This window comes from Populus euphratica, unplaced genomic scaffold (assembly GCF_000495115.2).
Source record: "Populus euphratica unplaced genomic scaffold, PopEup_1.0 scaffold21.1, whole genome shotgun sequence".
NCBI classification, from domain to species: Eukaryota; Viridiplantae; Streptophyta; class Magnoliopsida; order Malpighiales; family Salicaceae; genus Populus; species Populus euphratica.
Window position 1 is genome coordinate 1,329,764 of NW_011499887.1, and position 25,337 is coordinate 1,355,100.

The window sequence follows — 25,337 nt, forward strand, 5'->3', positions numbered from 1 at the left end:
ATATGTTCTTTTATTATCTTAAATTGGAGTATTTAAAAAAAAAACATATTTTGCATGTTTATTCAAAATAAAAATTATCAATTGAGATAAAACAGGAATGTGAAAGAAATTTGTTCTCTCTCTTTCTCTCAAGGCAAGAAAGAAGAAGACGTTTGTCCTTGCAGGATTGATATGGGTAGATTATAGGGGTTTAGGTAAGCTATTTCTAAACTTCAGGGACTAAAATATGGCTAACTTTTATTTTATTTTTTTACAATTGGTGAATTTGGTAAGGTGAGCATTGGCATGGGTTTGCCGCGTTGGGGGATCCAGCATTTGAGCTTCAATCATGGTAAGAAAATCGCACTAGATTTGGATCTTTGTGACGTGTCGGTGATGACTCGTGTGGAGAAAGCCGTCGGTGGGGTTGGTTGACATGTCGGGTTCATCAACTAGAAATGTTATTTGTTGTGCCTTTATTTGATTTATTAATTAATTATTTATTTATCAAAAGGTGAAGCATGCGGGCATTCATTTAATAATGTTCAGAGTATTGATGGTTCGAATGACTATTTCCTATTATTAAAAGATTTGATGTGAAATCACATAAATAGTCGTACTTTTTTATTTTTTTTTATTGATTTCATTCTTAACATTTGACTGTTTTTTTCATAATTTATTATTTATTTTAATTTATTTAATTTCAAACAAACATCACAGTAATTTATTGGCTCTTAATTTTACAAGTATTTATTGTCATCATGGCAGAACAAAACTTTGTTTACTTACCCTATTAATGGCTCAGCGAAGGCTCAACAAAAAGAAGAGCAGCTTGATGAATAGCTTGCGCGCGCGCTGGTAGTCTTGGAGTGACGTTGTGGTGCCTTCGGCTAGTGGCAGTGACTTCATGTTTCAACCATATCCATGTGATTCAGGAGGTTATATAGTTAACGACTTCAAGCTCCTTGCAACATATCTGATATCTGCTCTCTTTCCATTGAAATCAATAAAAAGAATTCAGTTTCTTCAATCGGAAACCGCAGGATATAAAACTGATTCTACGACAATCGATAGCAACATCATTTTCTCCAACGAATTGAGAGGTCCTTACAGTAGCGGCGGGTAACTTATAAGAACATATCTGATATCTCCTACTAATTTTCAGAGGCTTGTGTTCATATATAACAATGGTTATATAACACGATGCTCTCTTTAATTGTAGGGTGTTTGAGAATATATCAGGCGGTGATGTTGCTATCATAACTGTGAAAGGTGTGTTCTGCAGATGAACTTAACCTTTGAAATGAAAAGAAAATTCACATAACATATATATATGTTTACTATGCAAGATCACGTTGCTTGGATATACTTCCAACGAAAGAAGATGATCCGAAGTGGTTAGCAGGACAAAGAAAGAAAGAGGAGGGATCCTTGAGAAATGGATTAGCAGATACCATAAAGATAAACTAGTCCAACGAAAGAAGATGATCCGAAGTGGTTATGAAACTCGGCCTAAGATTTATTGTCACAAGCTGAAATATTTTCTGTTGGTCCTTCTTACCATCCTTCTTTCTTTCCTGGATCGACCAAACTCCAAGGTCCATTTCCATTTTGCAGAGACTGAAAGTCTGAAACGTAGGATTGAGCTATCTTCCTTCACTTTTCCTTCCCATTTGGGCTGCACTTACAGCTCGACATTGAACCAAATTAGTCTCATCTCTCACTAGGAGTTTGGGCTGTGTCTTTACAAAGAGAGTTCCATAAAAATAAAAATAAAAAAGGAGAAAAATTATCTAAGTAATTATCTCAAGATTTGAACCCCGTAATGATAAAAGCCAAAGAGCATTTAATTTTGTTAATTTTCTTAGAAAATTCCAGCTTCTCAGAATTCTGGATAGTAATCTTGAACAGCTTTCCTTACTTTCTTTGATTTTAATCTTGTCAGCACCGATACTATGGGAAACCAGTCCCGTTTGGATCAAGGCAAGCTGCCTTGAAAAAGGCTAGCACACTCGGATAATTCAAATTTCAACTCGGTTCAAGCTTTAGCAAGCTATGCCGAAATTATCATCTATGTAGAGGAGGAATTCCATGCTAAACACTCTCCTTGCTTGTCGTTGGAGCATCATATGGTGATAGTCAGGTATTCCATGGCATATAAGTTTTCGAGAAACTCTGTTTCTCACCTCCTATTGTTAATTTGCTTTCGGATTCTTCTTCTCATTCCAACTTGTTCTTGTAGTGTTTGCTTCTTGGTTCCGGCTGAAATATCCACATTTTGCCCTCGGAGCTGCGGCCTCTTCGCCTCCAATCCTATGCTTTGATGACATAACACTAGCAAATTCCCACGGAGCTCTGGCCTCTTCAGCGCCAATCCTGTGCTTTGATGATATAACACCAGAAAATGGCTATGTTTCTATTTTCACCAAAGATTTCAGAGTAAATAACAAATTCTGATGTTTTTTTTTCAGTTCTGTTTTGGTTCGAAGTTCAGAGTTTCAGCCAATTTGATTTCGGTTTGCAGGAAACCAGTGAGAGATGCCATGATAATATAAAAAATTCATGGACTGTGATTGACAAAATTGCTTCCAAACCGAATAGTATTTCAATCCTGGGCTAGAAATTCATGACTTGCACATAATGCTTCGGTTTTTGCAATCGGGTTTTGATTCCTAGATTTGAAAATTTATGATCCTGTGTGATCTTTTACTCTTCTCTTAGGCCCTAGAAAAACTCTTCTGAGCTCAAAGACTACTTGCCCCAGACAGACATATATGGCTTCTGCTTAATATGATTCATCACTGTATCCATGACATTGATGGATCTTCCACAGGATCAAATCCGTGTTATGTTAATCAACGCACAGAAGAAACTGAAACAGATATAGATGGAGTTGGCAGGTAATTAGATCATGGAAGAACTGCGTTTTCCTTATCTTCAATGAGAGCTCAAAAAGATTATGCAGTCCTATATTCTTACCAAGTCTAGCTCTGTGTTAACGCCCTGACGTTGTGATACATTTTGCCAGCGACAGTGATTCCAACACATTGGGTACTACTTATTTTGGAAGCCATGTATGCCATCCTCTTTCCCCTTCGTTTTCCTCTTTCACTCCATCCTAGGTATTACTTGCCTGCAAACTTTGGTCTGGCGATGTCCATGGAAAATTGCAGGCTACAAAACTGATTCATCATTTTCTCTAATGGACTAAGAGATCCTCTTTATGTCAAGAGAGAAGACGATTGCAACATATTTCATGGCACCAATATATTTCACTGATTTCTTTCTCATACATAAAATTTCTCTTTCAACAATCTCGTCTTCTTCTTTTCGCCGTTGATTAAAACAGAATCAAGTTTTTAACTTGAACACGAGCTCTTTCCCGACTCCCTAGTTACTCGTGGATCACCTTTTTTTTTAAATCGAAAACAACGTTGTTTTAGTTTGTTTTAAGATTTCTTGGTTTTAATGGATCAACCTACCAGATCATCTAAATGGAAGACCTAGTCTAGATCAAGCTTCAAATACCGAGTAGGTCCGACGAGCTGGAAAAAGTTTAGAAACTAGGAGTGCAATCCTTGACCTTACCATGACAGGTGTTGATTATTCTAAGTAATACAAGTGTGCATTATCATCCCACGTAGAGAGCGAAGAATATTATTGTGAGGGGGCAAGGGTAACTGACAGTCTGTGCAATCATGTCGAGCTCTAAGAGCATAAAACCTGGAGAAAAATCTCAAAAGCCATAACCTGCGGGCAAAACCCATCACTCAAAACGTGAATTCATGCTAAGAACTCAAAAGGAGGTTTGGCATAAAGGGATCCAATGGCCCCCCACATTGGCCTTTTAGCCAAGGTAATAAAGCCCGTCCACACCGTAACCATTATCACCTTGGATCCTCCATCATTCCCATCATCATTAATTTATGATGGTTTTTTCCCACGCCTGACATAATTTTTTCCTTGGAGTCACACATGAGGATCATTTAGCCTAAGACTTGCTTTTGTCAAAGAATATACAGTTACCCTAGCTGTGGACTTTGGTTGTTTAACACCGTCCACAAGTAGCCAGTTCATCCTATCATTGAAGTTAATCAAGGGGAATAATTTTCTGCTTATATTTACCATTTCAAGGAGTACAAGACTGTTTCGGTATTCTATTTTAGGCTTAATATAATCATAAAGTCGTTATGAATTACATCAACTCCAGCAGTCAAATAAGTACGTATATGAGAAAGATTTCAAACATTTTGGTATATTTTGACAGGATTTTAACCTAAAATATAGATGAATGTTTTGTTTTTAATTTTTTTCAACCAATACCAAATACACTACCTAACATCTTGACCATTATGGAAAAATGAATGGTATTGATAATAGTTATTGAACTTCAATAATTTAGAGTTGGACAGTTTGATATGTAACCGGGATGATATAAAATTAAAATTGTCAATTTCATCATTTTCTCTTTAAAATAACTGGTATATCTCCTTCTAGTTCAAAAAATGAAATAATCCAGAATAAATATATCTTGCTTGAGTCTCAGTCTATTCTAAAAATTATCGTCAGAATGTTTCGATCCAAAAAAAATTATTTTTTTAAATATATATTATTTTTTTAATTTTATTTATCAATACTTAATTTATTAAAAATCAAACTTTATAATTTATTAAAGTTTATATTTTTATGGTTATATCAGTCTTCTAAACTAAAACATATTATTCTAATTAAAAAACCAAAATACCATCCAAAATAGAATTTATAGCCTTGCTTAATACCTTATTTACTCAGGTTAAGTTTAAAAAATCAGATAGAAGCTGATCTAGTCCAACTTAAACAATTTTATGAGTTTTCTTGCTCCATGATTAAAATTTAATTAAAATTTTTAAAATAATTATATAATTTTGATATTTTTTATTAAAAAATAAAAATATTATTATTTTAATTTATTTAAATCGATAAAAATTAATCGGCCTCATCTATATCCTAGATTGTACCTCGAGTCTTGTTTAATAAGTTTGGTGACAATAGACTCAGCTATGAATATGAATGAAGAAATGAGTGCCGGCTCTTTCAGCTAGCCCCAGGAAGTAACTCTTTATTTTAGAAGGAAAGGAACAGTCAAATTTCCAAGTTTGACATGGAAATTAAAGAGCAACAACTACCACCATTGCAGGCTAGTATCTGCGTCTGTGTCTCTTCTAGGTTGTGGACTAGCAGGCTGCTAGCAAGCAAGCTAGCTAGCTAGCTGATGCAAGACAGGGGTGAATGTTATCATCATGGATATAATCATTGGAAAGGCCAACCTGTGGAGTAAACGAAAGAGTACTCCTAATTTGATGCTATAGATAGCCACTCTGTGTCTGAGATATCAATTTTTACCACTGCTACTGGTAAAAAGTACATGAGTCGTTGAATTGCATAATTATGAGGCAGCTGTAAAGGATGACGAGGGCCTGGTGGTGGTGGTGGTGGTGGTGGTCTGAAAGGATCACCAGTCCAAATTTATGCATCAAGCCATTAATTTGAGAGGTCTGGATACAGGACAGTATTCCACTCTATAGGGTCCCCTACTGTTTACCCCTACCCTTCACATGTCGCTTGGGACCAGTTTAAGGTTGCATGTACCAATTTTCCTATGCTAATATTATGTGATAACTAGGGAGGGTTTTGAATTGTTTGCATGAAGGGTCAATACCATTTCTACATGCACCCAGCAAAATAAAAGAAGAAAATTGTTATTGGTTATCTCCCGTTTGAGTTTTGAAAGCTTGTATGGTTATTAATTTTAAAGTTTATGAAATTAGTTATAGTATACGCAAATTATTCTAAATATTCATATTAATCTAAAAAAAAAATTATGATAATGACAAATAATAAGAATTTGAAACTAAAAAATTAGTCAAAATACATGTAAGCTGACCCAAACATCCATGTTAAACTAAAAAAAAAAAGATCAAAAAGCTGCGGCACCATGTTTGCACTACCATATTTCCCTTTATTTTTCAGTTTTTATAGTGTGATCAAGAACAATGTATTTTTAAAAATTTTAAATATTTTTTTGTGTGGAATAATGTTTTTATATTTTTTAATAGTTTTAATATGTTGATGTCAAAATAATTTTTAAAAATAAAAAAAAATTATTTTAATATATTTTAAAATAAAAAATACTTTGAACTATCACTACTTTATAATCTCTAACACACCCTAGAGTATTTTCAAGACAAATTTCATGTATTATATTTTTTTGTTTTGAATTAGACTTTAAATAAATTATATGTTAACTTAATTATAGCCATTAAATCTAGCTCAAAATGATGAGTTGACATTGATTTACTCATTTTTAATTAAATTTTATTTTAAATTATTTTAGATATTAACGTGATCAAATATGAATAATTCAGCACATTAACATGTACCTCAGTTGTTTCGGTTAAACTCAAGAGAGACATAGCTAGATAAACTTTAATTTTTTAATGTTATATATCAAAAATATGTATAAAAATTACTAATTTAATATTTTTTAGATTGAAAAAACATAATAAAAAAAGCAATTCTGATTGCATTACCGGAAACATGATCCTTGAAATTGGAAAGTGGATGTTCTTGATTTGGCTGTGATCCTCGGCCTTTCTCGGGAGAGTAGTTGTAGTACTACAAGAACTCTGCATAAGGATTCACTAAATCTACCAAATGGGACATTACGGGAACATGCTGACCCATGGGGAAAGGAGATAAAGAGCACATCATCATATATAAGAATATATTATTATTACATATTTGAAATGTTACAAATAAAAATATAAAAAATCATTTAAAATTAAAAAAACACGTTCCTGATGTAAGAACAAACATGCTCGAAATCTCTTGATTTGCTACTAAAAAAGTAACTGAGAATTGTGGTCACCTTTTACCTTCTTTGACACGGCTAGTTTTACCTGCTTGAATCAGATTCGAACGCCAGTCAATAGGCTAAAAATCACCAATGCTAACCAAATGGGAGAAACCAAAACAAAATTATTATAAAGATTTTAGTCGGATTATACAAGAAATTGATCCAGCAAAACTCGTTGGATGCATTCAGGTTTATAGAAATTAAATCAGTCTTGCTAAATTTCATCCAAATCCAATGCCAGGGATGGAAACACATGTAAATGTTAAGTCAAAGGTGTAATAGAAACACAGCAAATAGAGTACTTGCTAACAAGGTAAGAACTGCAGTTTGTTGACAAAACTGGGAGGCAAAATTCCTGTGCAGAAAGGAAAGAAACAAGCATTAGGACAGGAAAACTACTAAACAGTGGGTCAATGGCTTTTTTGTTTCAGCCGGTCCGAAAGCATGTGATGTGCTTTAACGGCATAAAAGCTCTCCCTTGAAAAGGTCACATCCTTAGTTGTAAAATACGACCGGGGCTAGGTTTGGGCTATGGATTTGAATGTCGACTAAGATTGATTTTATTTTATTTTAATAATTAATTTTATGTTATTTTGACTAATTTTGTTTAAAAAATCAATGAGTTTAGAGTTAGGTTTTAACTAAATTAATGAATTAATTCAAGTTTTTTAATTGAATCTAATATATTTTAATTCAATCCAATTCAAATCTCAAATTAATTTTATTTTAAATTAACCTGTCAAACCAATCCAGATTTTACAACAATAACCTACATCTTAGAGTCTCCTCTCCTCCTACCCCTGTACAAACATCACCCCAACAAAAAGTATCTAAAAAGAAAAAAAATATTTTTTCAATTAAATCCATAATGTTATATAATTATATGTAAATTGTGATACTCTTCTATCCATGTTTGTTGATGAATCCGTTCCTGTCTGAAAGACTGCACATTTCATTACAATAAGAATGATGGAGTAGTATTTCGAAAGGGTCTTGGAATTTTCTATTAGATTTTATTTTTATAATGCTCAACAAAGGGGTATAATTAGAATAGTTACCAAGTTAGAGGACTAATCTAAGATCCGTGCAAAACAAACTACCATGACTTATATTAATGTCGAAATACATTCATGAGAAACTATCTTTTCGTAATCCTAAGAAATAATAAGTTAAATCCTGAAACATGAAAGATATAATGTTTTACACCTCATGTTATAAAATCTGGAATGAATTTGTAAGTTGACAGTTTGTAGAATATTATGATAGTAGTTATTTTTAATTTTTTTATATATTGAAATAATATATTTTTTAAAAAAATATTTTTTAATATCGGTATATTAAAACAATAAAAAAATTATAAGTTAAGTCGTGTATCATCAAATAAATTATTTTTATTAAAATGATAATATTTTTTTATATAATATCTTGATTTGGGTAAATTTAGATAGAATTTAACTGGGTGAATTAAATTACTAGAAATATAATTAAAATAATTGGATTTCACCATTTTAAATTTAAAACATGGCCTATGCTAGGCACCTGTGTCTCGAATTAACGTGACGAGCAAGGTTTAATAAAAAAAAAATATATCATCTTGGTAGGCAAAAGCTAGTTAAAGAACACCATAAGCCCCTGGAACTGAAAAAACTAATCCTCTCTCAAGAAGAGAAGAAGAGTGGAGAGGAGAAGAGGAGAAAAGGAGGCAGTGACGTCAGATAAACCTGTGACAAGATTGAGTACACTCCATTAGAGAGACTAAGGAAAAAAAAAAAAAGCTTGCTTCTAATAGAAAGAGAGAGAGAGGAGGAGATGAAAAGGCTCATGTCCTTGAGATTTGCGTCCAAAGAGAGAGTAGAGAGAGTGTGTGTGATTTAAAGCAAAGGCGGCGAAGAATTTATTGACATTGATATTGATATGATACGAAAGGATGTAAGCACCGCTATACTGAACTTTCTTTTATTTCTCTTCTTTTCCTCGCTAATCTCATAGCCATGGAAGCTCTCTCTCTTTCTGACGCTATATCTCTAATAAAAAAAACATTTTTCACTCGCTTTGAATCCCAAGTCCTGTTTTTTCTTATTTCTTAATCACTATTTCTCTCTAATTTTCCAAAACCATAATTTATTTTTCATGTTTTGCTTCTCTTTGTTGTGACAATCCCGCATCAATTTTTTTTGTTAGGAGTACCAAAATGGTAGTGCAAGAAGTGTTATTAAAGGGTTATTAGAAATCAATGGGACAGCTCGAAATTCGAGGTGGTTTCTGGTTCTTAAAGGCAGAGGTTGTCTGTCTCAATCCAACATATATTATGGTCTGGTCTGCTGGTAGGGTGTTTTAGGAGAGAGAGTTCATTCATTCATTCATTCCTTAAAGAACCTGCCATTTCTGGTTCTGGGTTTGAGAGATCGCTTGTTTGTTTCTCGTCACTGTTACTCTCTGGGTTTGGTTTTGGTGATTCATAGAAAGTGGAAAAGTCTCAAACTTTGCCATCTTTGAAGTGAAGGGAAGGGATATATACGAAGGCTTGTTGAGTTCTTGAGTGAAGAAGGCTCTCTCTTGGTGATTTGGAAGGTAATCTTGGGTGAAAAATGAAGTTTATGAAGTTGGGGTCCAAGCCTGATGCATTTCAAGCTCATGGCAAATATGTAAGGTAAGAGGTTTTATATTATTTTCTGTTGTTCAAGCTCAAATCAGCTTCTTCTTCTTGGTTTTTTTTTTCCTCTCGGTTGTTTTGTTTTTCTTTTCCTTCGTTTTGTGTTGCCATTGAGACTTGCATTTGGAAATTTTAACTAAGAAGTAATGCTGGTTTCTGTTGTTAAACACACTGGTTTGAGTAATGATAGATGGGGATTTTGGCCTTTTAAATTTTAGTTTGTTTAAATCCACCAGATTAAGCACACTGTTATCTGAGTGAGTTTTGGTATGTTTGTTGATTGTTTTGAGTATATTCCGATGTTAATCAAGAAAACACCACCTTTTCTTCCCTTTTGTTTCTGCTTGATGTGAAGCTGGTCTCATTAGTGCCCTGCATTATCTATTAGTTATTTTTGGGGGTTACATGTTATTTGTTGTTTGTGTTGTTGCTGCTATCATTATTACTATTGGTGCTACTTGTTCAGGGTCGGAGGAGAGGGGGTGGGGGTGTTTGAGGGGTGGTCCTGAAATTGAACTGGCTCTTTTGTAATGGATTGGTGGTCCAAATGTAGTAAAGTCATGCAGTGTATGCAACAACTTCAATCATCACAGTTGAGCAATTTCTTAAACAATACAAAAGCATTTGTCCTGAACCTACCATGGGATCATTTACATTTTATATATTGTAAAAAAATCCATAGTAGGGACCATGTCTGTATTTTTTAGGCCGGACTGATGTGATTTCACTATAATCATATTCTTCTCCTTCCATCTCATGTTACTCGGAGTGATGAAAAAAAAAATGAATGGTTTTGGACATTTGTGTTAATCAATAGGCATCATTACATGTGCACTATTTCTCTAGATGCATAATAAGATATGAGCTACGTTGTTTGTTTCTTGGAATGTCATGAAAGCATAAGAGCACTCGGTAGCTATCCTGTGGGTGTTTTAGCCAATAAACACAAGGGATCCCATGATTTGGGGTTTTGAGGAGCAAGAGGGCAAGATTGAAGACAATATGAATTTAAGAAATCCATGTCACAGTGGAATGATATTATGGATCTTTTGGTTTGTCTTATGCAGAAAATATGTAATTATCTTTCTGGATGTTTTGCAGCAATGTCACTGAAACAAACTCATGTTTGGAGGCTGATCTTCTTCGTCATATTATTTTCTTTTGTAATCCAAAAGGCTCATAGGCCTAGCTTGTCCATCTATTATTTTTTTCTTTTATGCAGACACAAGTTGATGTGCCGAACTTCCTTTAAATTTTGAGAAACTCCTTGCAGTAGTTGGGATTAGTTATCACATCCTGAAAATGTTTGTCATGTTCTTATTTCAAGGTTATGGTTTCTTATCAGGCTGTGAGGCATCTAAAATTCCATGGCAATGAATTAATTTCCCTCTTTCTTGGTTACATGGGACTCCAATTTCAATGAACATAAAAAATGTTGTCCGTTCTCTTTGTATATTGTATGGTTCACGCTTTGTTATTGTTTCCCCTTATATTTGTGGTGTCTTACCCTGCCATTGCATCTATTGCTTGCCTATCACGTGCTCAACATTGAATTCTCCTGTAAGCTTAGCAAGTTAGTTGTGCTTATGCAGGTATGTGGCATCCGAACTGGAAACAGATGTCACCATAAATGTTGGAGAAGTTAAATTTAACCTCCACAAGGTATGTTCTCTGCAGTATCTTTGCTTATGGTGAATTTTGGCAGGATATATCGAATTTAGTTGGCCACGGTGCTCTATTCCATCAACATCCACTCATAAACATCTTCAAATATCTAGAGAATGATAACTCTATATCGGTTCTTCTTGAGGAACTGTCAAGTTCATTGCTTTAGTCTTAGCAGTGGAATATTGTGGAACCCTTAAATCTCAATAATATGCAAATTTAAATAGGTGACTGCCTCAAGGAAATAATTATTCTCAAGATTGTAAGTAACTACAAAATCAGAAACATGGTCCAAGCATGTACTTAATTTTTTTATTCTTTTCTTTTACTATCCCTTGTCGCCAATTGTATGTTGGATTGTGAGTTGGTTATAAATTAATTTCCAGTAAAAGTATATTGTCCATTGAAAGGATTGGAAAAGCAATAGAAACTAAGGGTTACTGGCTGAATATGTCCTTTTATAAGAAGATAATTCTCCATTCTGTCCTTGTATCCCTAATTGAATCAATTTTATTCTCAAATATACATTAATTTTTAATCTATCCTCTGGTAAGATTTTCAAGCTAAATCACCAGAATTAGTCATGCAATTTGCACATGATTATTTTTTTCTTCTCAAAATGTTTTTGCAAGCTAGACAAATGGAATGCTTTCATGTGCAAATCACGTGATTAATTCTGGTTGTTTAGTTTGAGAATCATGTTAGAATGGTAGATTAGAAACTTAACATATATTTAACGATTAAATTGGATCAATTAGGGATATAAGAATAGATTGAGCCATTAACCCAAAAGAAATAAACCAAGTCATGTTTTCATGAAAGGGTGATCAGAATGTTTTTTCCTGGACACAATGTTTTAACTAAACTCAATAGTGGTCTTGCCATGTGCTGTTGATGGTAGAATTAATTGAAGCTTGATTATGCTCTCCCTATTTTATCTTTTTATACTGAGACCTAATCACTTGGTAGTTGAGATTTTATCTTATTCAAATTAAAGGACTTACTCCACCAGCTAGTTAATTTAAGGTGTTGAATACTTGGTCAGCATATATCCCTTTCATAGCTTGAGTTACAGCTCCTTTTATTTTGTGTTTTTGTTTCCATGATTCCCGATGAGTTGCTTTGATGAACTTTGCAGTTCCCTCTCATGTCCAAGAGCAATCGCTTGCTAATGCTACTGTCAAAAGCTGGTGAGGAGAATGAAATTGACATTGTTGATTTTCCTGGTGGGCCAAAGTCTTTTGAAATTTGTGCCAAATTCTGCTATGGAATGATAGTTACTCTCAATGCTTACAATGTTGTCACTGCTCGTTGTGCGGCCGAGTATCTTGAGATGACCGAGGGTGTTGATCGAGGGAACCTTATTTTTAAAATTGAAGTATTTCTGAACTCCAGTATCTTCCGTAGCTGGAAGGATTCCATTATTGTTCTTCAGACCACCAAATCTCTTCTGCCGTGGTCTGAAGATCTGAAGATTGTGGGCAGCTGCATAGATTCCATTGCATCTAAAACCTCTGTGGACCCTGCAAGTATTACCTGGTCCTACACATATAACCGTAAGTTATCAGTGCCTGATAAAATAGTCGAGGAAGGGATGAATTTCAGGGATAAAATTGATTCTGTTCCCAAGGATTGGTGGGTTGAAGATATATCTGAACTGGATATTGATCTCTACAAGAGAGTCATGATCACTGTGAAATCAAAGGGAAGAATGGATGGCAAAGTGATTGGGGAAGCACTGAAAACTTATGCAGTCAGATGGCTGCCAGATTCATTTGATGACTCAGTTTCTGATGCTCGTACCTTGAGGTACAGATATCTGGTAGAAACCCTCATCTGTTTGTTGCCTCCAGACAAGGCTGCTGGTTGTTCGTGTAGTTTCCTGTTGAAATTGTTGAAATTTGCCATTCTGGTTGGAGTAGATGACTCTGCCAGGGAATATTTAGTGAAGAGGATCAGTTTAAAGTTGCATGAGGCTTCTGTTAAGGATTTGCTGATCCCAGCACAGCCTCCTCAAAACACATTATATGATGTGGAATTGATTCAGTGCATTGTTAGTCGTTCTTTGATGCATGGAAAGTGCAGTCAGGATACGAAGCATGAGGAGAATGGCGACTTTATTTTAGGGCACGAGCATGTAACCTTGATGAATGTTGGTAAATTGATTGATGGATATCTAACAGAAATTGCATATGACCCAAATCTCACCATCTCCAGTTTCGTTGACCTGTCACTGTCAATTCCTGAGTTTGCAAGACCAATTCACGATGTACTGTACAAAGCCATTGACATCTACCTGAAGGTAGTATTTTGTGCCTTGAGTAATTTCATTTAGTCTTATTTAATCTTTTGGTTATATGATTTAGGCACCCATAGGATTTGTGCATGTTTGCATAGTTAATACTAGATATTGTCATGATATCACTTTGTTTCTGATGCTTGCAACACACACGACAGTTCTCGGATCAAGCCAAGTTAGATGGAAGATGCCACATTTGTTGGTTTCAAGCAGTATGGTCACCTGAAATCTGTTGTGCTTGGTGATTTTTTCCGTATAGAAAATACCATAAACTGCTTTGCCTATGCTGAAGAACCGACCTGTTTTTTTTTTTTTTTTTTTTTTTTTGTGGGGTTGGGGGGGATTCTTCATGTCACCGTCGTTTCTTTATAAACACCCCTTTTTTTTTTTTTTTTTTTTTTTTTTTGTGGGGTTGGGGGGGATTCTTCATGTCACCGTCGTTTCTTTATAAACACTCCCATGGAATACTTCTATGTTATGATTCACCAATGGTTCATTTAATTCAGGAACATCTCAGTTTGACAAAGGCAGAAAAAAAGAAGGTATGTGGGCTCATGGATGTCAAGAAACTGACCACGGATGCATCCACGCATGCTGCACAGAATGAGCGGCTCCCTCTCCGTGTTGTCGTCCAAGTTCTCTTTTTTGAGCAGGTTAGAGCAGCTTCTGGAGTTCAAGCTCTCAACAACAAAGCCCGCGATACTTCAAATTCCACAACAAACACAGATGAAGAATGGGAGAAGACAGCAGCTGATGGTAATAAATCCCTCATGAAACAGATGAGTCGAATGAAGATAAAAGATGAAGATTTCCTGAAAAATGGAAAACTTCTGAAGAAAAACAGCAAGATTCCCAAAAATGGTGTGCAGTTGCTGCCATCTCGATCAAAGAGGATCTTTGATAGATTGTGGGTTGTGGGCAGAGGGCATGTTGAGAACAGAAGCTCAGAGACTTCTGGGAGTTCGCAGAGCCCAACTTCAATCGCTCCTGGTGACACCAAGTCCTTCGGTTCATCTTCAAGACAAAGGAGACACTCCATCTCCTAGAGAAAGAATATGAGCTTCATCAGGACATGGCAAGGGAAGAAGATGGTCAAAAACTGTTCAAGTGTAAAAAGTGGTAGGCTTTTATTCCAGTAGATGAAGGGGGTTTTATTCTCTGTTTATGTATGAAATTCACGTAGATTATCCTGGAAAAGTTGTCCAGCTAACCTATGATTTCTTTCATGTATATGATGTCATGAAGGTTTAAATTCTTCCTCTTCTTGTTTCTTCTCTGCTAGTTAAATTTTTCATGGCCTCTCCTTTTGTCAATTTTTGACCTCATAGCTATGTGATCAAGTCTATGTTGTCTGAAAGATTCTCTTGACAGCCAGCAACAATGCTAAAGTTTCTCTTTGTACAAAGATATTTCTGGGTGATAAAGGACAACTCAATTAAGATTTTTATTGTCTCAAGTAAAGATAGATAGGAAGAATAGTTAGGTTCACAAAGCAAGATTTCCTTATTAGTACAAGACTTGGGTTGAATATATATATATATATATAATTGTATATATAATTGTGAAAGAAGTATTTAAAATATATATATATATATATATAATTGTGAAAGAAGTATTTAGAATTGATAAAATTATTTAGTATTGTTGTTAAATTTAATTAATAAGTTGATTTCAACTTGATTTTTTTAGTACAAGTTTAAAATTAATTTATATAAAAGTTATTTTTATATGATCTAATTTATTTAACAAGTTTAAAAGTAACAATTTAACTTAAAAAATCTAAATTATAATTTTTTAATATTAAATCAATAATAATAATATAATAGATCAATTTAAATTTTAAACTTAATCTGTTAAACTTATAATTTAAATTATAAACTCTATTAGATTTAAATAAATTTTTATTTAATGATATAGTAATAAAAAGTAGATACTCATAAAATATTAAGTATTAAAAATTAAAATATTTATTTAAAATTATATAAAATTCTTTTAAAAAAACTAAAATAAATTATAAATAAAAGTCAAAATCAATGTATTATTGAAAGTTAAAACTAAAAAAAAATTAAAATCAATAGAAGATGAAATTTTAAAACAAATGAGAGCAACTTCTTCACTATTCATATTTACAAAATTAATAAGGTAATATCGGTAATCTTTGGAGCAATATCATTTAAATAGATGATAATATTTGGAGCAACATCTAGTTCTTCGAGGATGACAAGCAACGTTTTCTAAAGTCTAATTCAATTCTTAGGATTTTATTAGGATGTAATAAATTTAAAACTCAAATTAAACCCTCGATAAGAAAAACTCAAAAATTAACTTGAAATAAGACTTGAGTTATGGATGATTGTTAATCTGGGATGGTTTAAAAAAAATATTAAAATCAGATTATTTTTAAAAAATTTAAAAAATCAAAATATTTTTATCAAATAGTAAGTCAATTCAGGTTTTTATAGTTCTAGATGAATTCTTTCTATTATTTTTTTTTAACCCAAACCGGGTCAGGTCCGAGGTTAACCTGCGTCCGGATTTTAAAACTACAGTCGTGATGCATCCCGTTAAAGAAAAACCCCGGAGCCTCTTGGAAAGCTCCCACACTTGGTCACGCCCAAGCGAGAGCTAAACGCCCTGAACAGCGAGCTAAAAAACCAAGGGAAGGTGGCCTCCATCGATAGAGAAGCGAACTCAAGAAACAGCAGTAGCAAAGAGAGCGTGAGATGATGCAGAGATTGAAAGGACTGATAAATTTAAAGCAAACAAGAAATGGGTTTCTCTCTTATCAGAGAAATTTCTCAGCTTTACCATACTCTGCTCCAAATGATGATCCCCAAGACCAGGTCAGTTTCTGTATGTGTTTCTGGTTAGAAATGTCTGCACCCAATTGAAGGATTCAGTCTCTTAGCTTAAATTTTTGGTCTCTGTGCGTGCACTTGCTTTTCTTTGAGAATTGGTTCATTTATGAAGAGAAGACTCACAAGGATGGAGCTTTCTTGTATTTTCGTAAAATTGTCTGTACCCAGTTGAAAGATTGGGGTTTGTAAGTAGAAAGTCCCAGTCTTCTAAGTTCTAGCTTTAAAACTTGTTCTTTGTGTATATTGTGTGTGGGTGCCATTTGGTTTTGAATCGAAATTTTTTTCGTTAATTAAGATCAGATTTAGAAGAATGGAGCGTCTGTTCATTAGTTTAAGATATTTGCACCCAATTTAGAGTTTGAGTCTTTTTAATGCAAGGTTTCGGTCCTTTTTGCTTAAGAATTTGTTCTTTGTGCATATTGTGTGCGTATGACATCTGTTTTGTTTTGAGAAATGGTTTATTTATGTAGAGAAGACTCACAAGAATGCATGTAGTGAATGCTCACAAGAATGGAGCTTTTGTTTATTTGTTTAGAAATGCTTGTGCTCAATTGAAAGGCTCGAGTCCTTTTTGTTTTTAGTAGCTATATGGAAAAACTGTAAATAATTTGACGGTCTTTTACTTGGTAGGAGGCTCGGTTGAAGAGACTGTAGGAATCATGGGAAGAGAACCCTGATATTGGATTTGTCTTAATGAAGGTATAGAGCTTTGAATTCTTATAACCATATGTTATAAACATGTTTGCCAAATGCTTTTACTTTGTTGCTGTGAGGGTTTTTTAAAATTTAACACTGCTTTCTGTACTCCAAATTGGTCATGCTCAGAGCTTGACCCACTTTCTTTTTTATATTATGAATATGAAGGGTAGTGGCAAGGCTTTTTGTTCCAGGGCAGATGTTGTTTCCCTTTGTGAGTTTTTAAATGAAGGTGGGTTTTCATGCTCGTGTACCGCCACACACATGCAATTAAGTGCGCCTGATTCTCGGAGTTCTTGAGCCACTAGGCTGCATGTCCATGGAATTTTGAATTGGAATGAACCACATCCCTTCCTGTACATTAGTGATCCCATGTCAATGTTATATTTAAGAGAGATTGTTCAAACTTCAAAGGCCAAATCAAACCCTTTTTTTTTCTGGTAACTGATGAAAGCCAATCCCTAAACATTGATTAGATTTGTTTGCCACTCACAAATAACTGCTTGAGATGACCAGGCCCCGGCTTTGATTATAAGTGTTTCACTTCATCTGTATCGTTCTTTTGATCACTGGGAAATAATTGCTGATTTTTAACCTTGTATGTCAACTTTTCATGTCACTTCATGCTTAACTTCGAGCTTTTTAGTGTTGCTTCTTATTCAAATGCAGCCTTTTGTTCACATTTACAAATACTAATGATTACTGAAGTTGTTGCTAATATACTTCCAAATGGTATTTTGATCATGTACAGTGAAATTTGAAGAATGCAAAACATATTTCCAGAAATTGTATAAGTTGTATAAGTTTGTCTACCTACAAGCAACATATTTGAAGCCACATGTGAGAATTCAATCTTTTAGAAAATTTCTATGCGGAGTTCAATCTGTTAAGAGCCAAGTAATGGTATTTGGATATTCTATTATCTTGCTTCTCATGTTTGCGCTACAAGATTTATGAAGGGAATCCTATTATCTCATAACAAGAGCATAATTTTTTATTTGTTGGACTGCATTTGCAGTAGCTTTTAAATTTACTTTCTTATTGTTACACATTCTTTCAGGTGGCCATCTTGGATGGTTTCACCGTGGGATCTGGGGCTGGGATTGCAGTAGCAGGAATGTTTCGTGTGGCAACTGATAAAACTGTGAGTGACTGGTGCTACAGGTTAACATCTGAGTGAAACGTTAATAATTTTCTTTAATTTGAGTCAGACAATTTTGAAACTGTGTTCTATATATAATATTGATGTAGTTGCCATGGTTTTTATGCATGACATGCAGGTTTTTGCTCATCCAGAGTTTACTGATCAAAATACTAGGTGACGACTCTCATTCTCTTTTTCCATGGAAAAAAATAAGAATTCCTTGTCTCTCCATATTTGCCTAGACAGACAACACACCTTGAGGGTGAATGATCACCGCGACACAGCACACGTGTGACATAGAGGCTCAAATAAGTTTCCACCTGACACGGGGCCTCCTTTTATCTTTCTTGCCTGCCTGGTTACTTAAGTAACACCAGTTGTCCCTGCTTTTGAGTATGCATTGTTTATTATATGTTCTGTTTGATACTTTTATTTTCTTATGAACTGCATTTTTCTCTCTCATGATTGTATTCTTTGTTTCAGGGAAATACTTGGCTCTAACAGAAGACAAGCTTAATGCTGTAGAAATGATTGCTTGTGGCCTTGCTTCTCACTATACGTTACATGAGGTCTGTTCGCACTGCAGTCTACTACTATATTCCTTCTCTTGCAGTACTCTTTCTTCACATCTATAACTTTTGCATGGCCTGTCATAATGTCTTCCTCAACAGAGACTTGATTTGGTTGAAGAACGCCTTGGTAAATTGATCACAGATGAGGCTACTGTCATAGAGACTTCTCTTGCACAATATGGTGACCTTGTCTATCCAGATAAGACAAGCATCCTGTACAAGTAATGTCTTAATATGCATTTCTTACCCTTTCACTCTGTTTTCTGTTGCGTTGATTTTAGTTACATTAAAAAAATTATTAATTTGACAGTGATGACATATAAGCATTCTTACAAGACATCATAACTAAGCCACTGAGATTGGGCCAGTGGCGAGGGAATTGGGTAGTTTCTTGGGAATTCCTGGGTTCAATTTCTTGTAACATCCAAGAAAGAAAAGAATAAAAAGAAAGGCATCTTTGCTTTTATACATGATATGGCACTTATAACCTGCATGTCCTACTTTATTTCATCATTTCCATCAATTCTGTTTCAGGTTTGAGACATTTGATAAATGTTTCAGCCACGATACAGTTGAGGAAATTGTTGATGCACTGGTAAGCTTCATTTTATACGTGATGTCCTTCATGCTGCAATTACATGTCAGGCATTTCACTATTTATCTTCTCAGGAAAATGAGAAAGCTAGCACTTATGATGAATGGTGTGAAAGAGCCATCAGCAAAATAAAAGAAACCGCTCCACTGAGCTTAAAAATGGTAAGTTAATAATGCTTCACAACTATGGTGGTGTCTATTTTTATTTTATTGTGTTGACTTCAGTTTCTGTTGCATTTAGATACGAGAAGGTAGATTTCAGTCTCTTGACCAGTGTCTTGCTCGTGAATATTGTATATCTCTAACTGGAATCTCCAAAAGAGTGTCTAATGATTTTTGTGAGGGAACTTTTTCTTACCATTTTCCTCCTTGCATATATTTGCCTTACATGCTGCAAAACATTTTTAAGATCCAATATCTTGTAAGTACTGGAATTCTGTTGTTTTTTCCTTAGGGTGTTCGTGCTTGGTTAGTAGATAAGGATTATGCTCCGGAGATATTTAGTTCACTTATAGTCATTCTGTTTCATGTGATCTTTCTTGCTTAAATTAGTAATGTGCTTCCAATAAAAAAAACTGCAGTGGGACCCTTCAAGATTAGGAGAAGTAAGCAAAGACATGGTGGATAGCTATTTCTCTCGACTCAGGGAGCTTGAACCAGACTTGGAGCTGCCAACAACATTGCAGGGAATGCTGGATGCAAATGACTGGGGCCATTTACAAACAGGAATGATGAGGGTCCTTGAAGACACGGGTGATCTATTGCCTTCCATCTTTGCATTACTTGCCTGCTCTATTATTGCAGCAGGAGCTGGAATTTAGCCTATTTCATGTTTTTCTTAGAATAGGTTCTTACATAATTTGTTGTGCAAGCCATGCCAACAGCATCTTTCATGGCCATTATTCGAGGCCTTTTTTTTCCGGTTAGCTCAGATAAAATTTTGCAGAGGTGATGGTGCTTCTGCTCTCTTTTTGTCAAGGATGATTCAACAAACAGAAGTCCATTATGATTTCATCATCGTTTATGGCCTTTGTTAGGAACAGAATCTGATCTGCATAATAATATATATGGCTTGTCTTTATTCTGGGGGTATCTGCAACATTTGGCAGGCTTTTTTTCCATCCTTGTTTTTCTTAAGAACCGAGCAAGGGACCAGGAACTGGAAACCTCACTCTGAAGCTGCTTAATGTCGTTTCTAAAGTTGTTGCTTTGAAATTGATTAAAGGATGGTTGGGTTGTTAGCAAACGTGTAAAAGAGCATGGGCTTGAAGAGAAACTGTGAGTTTGGTTTGTTTACAGGTGTTTGATAAAATGCCTGAGAAAAGTTGTTTTAAAATGACTAAATTGTCATGTTTTAGAAAACGGGGTAATGAGTTTATTGATTTATTATGCTTTAATAGTGACAAAGATTTGATCTTTCTTGAGAATGACATGATGGATTTCTTTTGTTATCAACTTATTATGCTCTTACAGTGATTAAAATGTAATCTTTCGGAGAATGAATTCCTGGATTTCTTCTGTTATTAACTTACATATAGTTGCTTTGGAAATGATAAAAGTTTAATCTTTTGTGGAATCGCTTAATGGGGTTTTGCAGGTTATTCTAGAGGATGCATTGAAGGCTGAGTTTCCTAAATTTGATATAGTTAAAGAGAATATTCCTTATGGGATATCTTCACCTCTCTTGGCTAAATTAGTGTATGGGGCGAATCTGTTTCGAAGTGCAACACATCTTCAGAAAGAATTTGCATGGCGGTTGCTGGCCAAGCCTGGTGATTCTGAGTTTAATAGGTTGGCTGTCAAGAGATTTTCTTCCTGCTCCCAAAGTTGAGTCTTCGGTGGTTATCATTCAGCCAAAAGATCAGGTTCCTGGTGTGAATCTTGATGAATGGTGTGAGTTCACGAAAACATGTTTTGAGAAGAAGAATAAGACCTTGGGGGCAGCATTTAAGCAGAAGGTGATAGAGCTATTCAGGTTATCAAAAATGGCAACCTCGAACAGAGAAGAAATGAACAGGAACTGATGATGATGGGTACAATGAGGAGAGTGCTGGAGAAGACTGTCATTCATCTTCTTGTGCAGATACGGAATTAGGTCTGTTCAAGGAGAAGGTCATTGAGGCTCCAAAAGCCGGTGGTTTTGAAGACAAGGGACCTTCAAAGCTGTGTAATGAGAGTTGCTCTAATTACTTTCCTTGCTTAATGAAGCTGGAATCTATTTTCATGAGCAAACAAAGCCAAGGAATGTGGACAATGTAGCATTTTCTGCTGCTTACAGTTAATAATAGCATCTCGTTATCCCTTGCTCTTGTTGATGTTCCATCTTTTTTAGCCATCTCTTGCTGATATTCTACTTTGTGTTTTGCCCTTTTTTGGTTGAAAAAAATGCAAAATTATATTGTTAATTACTATAATTATAAAACCTGATCAAATATCTATCGAAATCAGCAGAACCTCCATAATGATATATTTCAGTTTTTTTAATGACGCGACAAAAATACTGGTTTGAAGCCATAGCTAGGTGTGTTTGGAAATGTGTTTTTTATTTAGAAATATATTAATATAATATATTTTTTATTTTTTAAAAAATAATTTTAATAATTAACATATTAAAACAATAAAATAAAAAATAAAAAAATAATTTCAAACAAAAAAATATATTCATTTTAAAAGAACACAATTTAAACAGCATTTCCAGGTTCACACAAGCCTGAATTGACCCCAATAACCATATTCATGAAACCTGACCATTTTTATGAAACCCGTAGGTTGGTTTCAGATTATCACCTCAGAATTAGTTTATCTGATAGTTGTTATTTTTCATTATGTTTTTTTTATTAAAAAATATATTTTTATTTTTTAAAATTTATGTTTTTTTCCAAAACAATAAAAAATTATAAAGAAATAATTTAAAATAAAAAATTTTCTAAAACATTTTTTTAAACACAAATACAAACACAACTCCAAATTTTCATTGAAACTCAAACTGGTAAAGTTTGTATAATTTCCACGAAAAACAGGTTCATGATACTATATTTTGCATCAACCACTACAAAAATTTGTTTCTCAGCAAGGCTTGAATTCAACACCAATGCTGAGAAGAGTTTGGGCTGATTCTAATGCCTCCTCACCTCCAAGCTCCAAGATCTTCTCACCCATTATATCTACTTCACTGTCCATCGAGCACTTGCTTGAAGGCCTTCTACTAGATAAGCTTCTGTTTTTCTTGCAGCAGGCATTGTCTACGGAAGCAGCCGGAGAAATCAGACTACTTTCTGAACCATGTCTTTTCTTAGGTACTGGAATATCATGTTCATGTCTTTTCTTAGGTACTGGCATACCATGGTCATGTTTCCCTTCGTATGTTATAGTGGTGGATGTTGCCTCATCTGCAGCCCTCTCAACATGCTTACGAGCAGGGCATGCTGACGATGTGCATCTGTAATAGCTCCTAACATTTCACCAAGGGATAGATAAAAGTAAGAATAGTAAGGTTTAGAAGAGCAAAGAGAAGATAAAGAGTCTACGTAAGAAAATTTGAAAAGAATCTTGATTTGATAGACTTGGATTGGTTGGGAAAAGTATTCTCCAGGCCAATTTCAAATATCAGACATGAGGAACCTTCAAGTTCAACAAGGTAAGAAAAAAGGAGTCCAATGCTATTTATAGGCACAGCAGCAAAAGAGTGCCCTAAAATTAATTCCACTAAATGCACAAATTAGCAGAATCAAAATCTACCTTATGAATGAATTCCCCTTCAACATTTTCTGACCATCCTTGCGCCATCGATAGCCATCATTTGAGCTCCCCTCATCAGGAACAATGTGCACAGCAATTTCAGGCTCCTTTTTCGAGACAGGAACTGAATGTGCCACACTTCTTTCTTTAATCCTGCTTGTTGATCAATTGAATTGAATTAGAAAACTCAAAACTAAAATAAATTTCAAGAGAGCCAAATTCCTAAAGGGACATGCCTTATTTTCAGCCTTGGTTCAGCACCATGCTTCTCCCAAACCTCGGTACCTGCAATCCCACAGGGGCCGTTTTGTTGGGGTTCCACTGCCCTGGGACCATAGCTGTAAAATGGTAATGTGATGCCAACGAAAATATAGCAAAATAAACATCAAAGACATTTTAATCTATCATGTTTTCTAAAATTACTTGCCATCGTTTTGACTCTGACTCATCACCATTTTTCTCTTCGATCTTAGCCCCCACATTTCCATTAGAACTGCTTGAACTCTGTTGTTCTGATTCAGGCACATGCAGAGATGAACGCCTGCCATCTGCTGAGCAGACAGAAATATCCGACCCATCTAGCTTTTGAACTGAAGGGTCTACAATTTGACTACCCCCAGTTGGCTTAGCAGATGACATAACCCTGATGCATTTCCTATGAGGGGGATCATGATTATGGTCACCTATGTAAACAACATCAACGACATGACCAGATTGACAACAATGTTGAACCTTCTTCTTTGCATAGCAACTACAATGGACACATCTATAGTAGCTTCTTGAATTTTTAGAACCCTTCACTGGCTTCTGGCCATACTTCCTCCAGTTATAGCCATCCATAAAGGGTGCATCCATAACAACACGTGGAAGACCGGTTTCATGGTGAGAATTTTGCTGGTCTATTACTAGTCCAAGTTCACACGTTGACATTGGCTTTTGAGTTGCATATGCTGAATGTGGGACAGATATTGCAGCTGGTGTAACAGACAATGCTTCACTAGAAGTATTTGCACATTCAACCTGGTGTTCTAACCTGACCCTGTCTGCTTCAGGTTTTGTACCCACCTGTGCGTCCCGTTGGAACATCTCATTTTGCCCCTACAAAACAATTATTCTTATATAATTGACTACACTGACACTTTATAACAAAAAATCCGAAACTCATATCAGACTATGCAAATTGGACAAGCAACACTTTCAATTTTCTCTGATGGATTCTCTATATTAATACTAATTGTCAACGCTCATTATAAAATTGTCATCAACAACCCAACAAAATCATTAAAAAATAGACCAAACAAAACAGTAAGTCTCGTCATTTTGTTCTGACTTCATTATCACAAAAAAAAAACTCAAAACAACACCGCACCGCACCAGTACCAGCCAAACCCTTCTTACTAGTCAATGTTACCCTGCAAACTAAACCGAAATCACCCAAAAATTGAAAACAAAATAAACCCAATTCAAAAAAAAAAACCGAAAGATGCAAACTTTCATAGAGAAAAACAATTCTTGTTTAGAAACTACACAAGAATCTCTACCATTATAAACATAAACAAAAACAACCGAAGAAATCCAACAACACAGATAACAAACGGGAGCCAGATGAGTCCATTAATACACATAAAAGTTGATAAAAGAAGAACCTGAAACCCTGGTGAATTGGAGGAAGTCATGACTTTTTTGAGTAACTGGGAAAAAGAAGAACAGTCATAGTTTTTAAATCCAATATCCGAATCTCCCCTATGGTATTTTCTCTGTTCTTGCATGGTTCTTTTAGGTAGTTTATATATAAAGTGAAAGTGTTTAAGGTTAAGTATTGCAAAGAAACAAAACAAAAATGAAAGACAGTAGAGTTCTTGTCTGTCTAAAACAAGGGTTTTGGTTTTAGAGGAGGAGAGGTAACTAACATCTGTGCCCTTTTGTTTCCTTTTTGACTCATTGTTGACTTGACAGGGCGGTTTTGTATTTTACTTCCACTTAGGGCTTTGACCATGAATTTGCTAGATATCTCCTATTATTTATTATTCATTCATTCTTCCCATCTTATTATGGTGAATCAAGTTATTCACTTTGCTCTTAAAATAAGAACAAATTTACAATAGAGCTAGGATAGCCTTTCCCCCTCACGTGTGAATCCTGTCGTGATGACCAGGACCGGTTGCCAGTGCAGATCCTGCTCCTGGTTGGATCAAACTTCGAGGAAATAACTTCTTGTTTGATCTTGGTTCAGAGACCATCTTT

The 25,337-nt window shown here is 34.9% G+C and overlaps 3 protein-coding genes, 1 long non-coding RNA gene and 1 pseudogene across 8 annotated transcripts; 4 read left to right on the top strand and 1 right to left on the bottom strand.

Annotated features, from left to right (window-relative positions):
• The first annotated feature begins 1,591 nt into the window (after positions 1–1,591).
• Positions 1,592–2,916, top strand: LOC105130578 (uncharacterized). Its single transcript, XR_843261.1, has 3 exons — positions 1,592–1,776; positions 1,925–2,122; positions 2,222–2,916. It is a non-coding gene; the product is annotated as an uncharacterized LOC105130578 (long non-coding RNA).
• A 5,555-nt stretch (positions 2,917–8,471) lies between these two features.
• On the top strand, positions 8,472–14,804 carry LOC105130579 (BTB/POZ domain-containing protein NPY1-like). 4 transcript variants are annotated; one of them, XM_011033147.1, is made up of 5 exons: positions 8,472–8,803; positions 9,056–9,524; positions 11,120–11,189; positions 12,331–13,494; positions 13,998–14,804. In XM_011033147.1, exons 2-5 carry the CDS (start codon positions 9,463–9,465, stop codon positions 14,535–14,537), a joined length of 1,836 nt encoding a protein of 611 aa, XP_011031449.1. In that variant the 5' UTR covers positions 8,472–8,803; positions 9,056–9,462; the 3' UTR covers positions 14,538–14,804. The 4 variants fall into 4 exon arrangements, with proteins under 4 accessions (XP_011031449.1, XP_011031450.1, XP_011031448.1 ...); XM_011033148.1 differs by having other exon boundaries at positions 9,373–9,524; XM_011033146.1 differs by having other exon boundaries at positions 8,472–9,524.
• Positions 14,805–16,018: 1,214 nt separating this feature from the next.
• Positions 16,019–21,040, top strand: LOC105130583 (3-hydroxyisobutyryl-CoA hydrolase-like protein 2, mitochondrial). Of its 2 annotated transcripts, XM_011033152.1 has the most exons (11): positions 16,019–16,334; positions 16,980–17,048; positions 17,797–17,885; positions 18,106–18,189; positions 18,326–18,343; positions 18,492–18,758; positions 18,861–18,982; positions 19,296–19,356; positions 19,431–19,517; positions 19,937–20,108; positions 20,953–21,040. In XM_011033152.1, exons 6-11 carry the CDS (start codon positions 18,651–18,653, stop codon positions 20,979–20,981), a joined length of 579 nt encoding a protein of 192 aa, XP_011031454.1. In that variant the 5' UTR covers positions 16,019–16,334; positions 16,980–17,048; positions 17,797–17,885; positions 18,106–18,189; positions 18,326–18,343; positions 18,492–18,650; the 3' UTR covers positions 20,982–21,040. The 2 variants fall into 2 exon arrangements, with proteins under 2 accessions (XP_011031454.1, XP_011031453.1); XM_011033151.1 differs by lacking the exon at positions 20,953–21,040 and having other exon boundaries at positions 16,021–16,334; positions 18,106–18,209; positions 18,326–18,758; positions 19,937–20,456.
• Positions 21,031–21,658, top strand: LOC105130582 (probable dimethyladenosine transferase; annotated as a pseudogene).
• Positions 21,659–22,303: 645 nt separating this feature from the next.
• LOC105130580 (probable WRKY transcription factor 32) lies at positions 22,304–25,112 on the bottom strand. Its single transcript, XM_011033150.1, has 5 exons — positions 24,740–25,112; positions 23,521–24,191; positions 23,330–23,431; positions 23,094–23,246; positions 22,304–22,806 (listed from the first exon to the last, which is right to left on the bottom strand). Exons 1-5 carry the CDS (start codon positions 24,860–24,862, stop codon positions 22,422–22,424), a joined length of 1,434 nt encoding a protein of 477 aa, XP_011031452.1. The 5' UTR covers positions 24,863–25,112; the 3' UTR covers positions 22,304–22,421.
• Positions 25,113–25,337: the final 225 nt, after the last annotated feature.

What these genes read in the sequence shown, in the direction of transcription:
- LOC105130579 (XM_011033146.1), top strand. Translation starts at nt 9,463, where the DNA reads ATGAAGTTTATGAAGTTGGGGTCCAAGCCTGATGCATTTCAAGCTCAT. An exon ending in TTAAATTTAACCTCCACAAG is followed by an intron (nt 11,190 to 12,330) that starts GTATGTTCTCTG and finishes TGAACTTTGCAG; the next exon opens with TTCCCTCTCATGTCCAAGAG. An exon ending in CCATTGACATCTACCTGAAG is followed by an intron (nt 13,495 to 13,997) that starts GTAGTATTTTGT and finishes CATTTAATTCAG; the next exon opens with GAACATCTCAGTTTGACAAA.
- LOC105130583 (XM_011033151.1), top strand. Translation starts at nt 18,651, where the DNA reads ATGATTGTATTCTTTGTTTCAGGGAAATACTTGGCTCTAACAGAAGAC. An exon ending in AAGACAAGCATCCTGTACAA is followed by an intron (nt 18,983 to 19,295) that starts GTAATGTCTTAA and finishes ATTCTGTTTCAG; the next exon opens with GTTTGAGACATTTGATAAAT. An exon ending in CTCCACTGAGCTTAAAAATG is followed by an intron (nt 19,518 to 19,936) that starts GTAAGTTAATAA and finishes AAAAAACTGCAG; the next exon opens with TGGGACCCTTCAAGATTAGG.
- LOC105130580 (XM_011033150.1), bottom strand. Translation starts at nt 24,862, where the DNA reads ATGCAAGAACAGAGAAAATACCATAGGGGAGATTCGGATATTGGATTT. An exon ending in GAGTCAGAGTCAAAACGATG is followed by an intron (nt 23,432 to 23,520) that starts GCAAGTAATTTT and finishes ACCATTTTACAG; the next exon opens with CTATGGTCCCAGGGCAGTGG. An exon ending in GAACCAAGGCTGAAAATAAG is followed by an intron (nt 23,247 to 23,329) that starts GCATGTCCCTTT and finishes ATCAACAAGCAG; the next exon opens with GATTAAAGAAAGAAGTGTGG.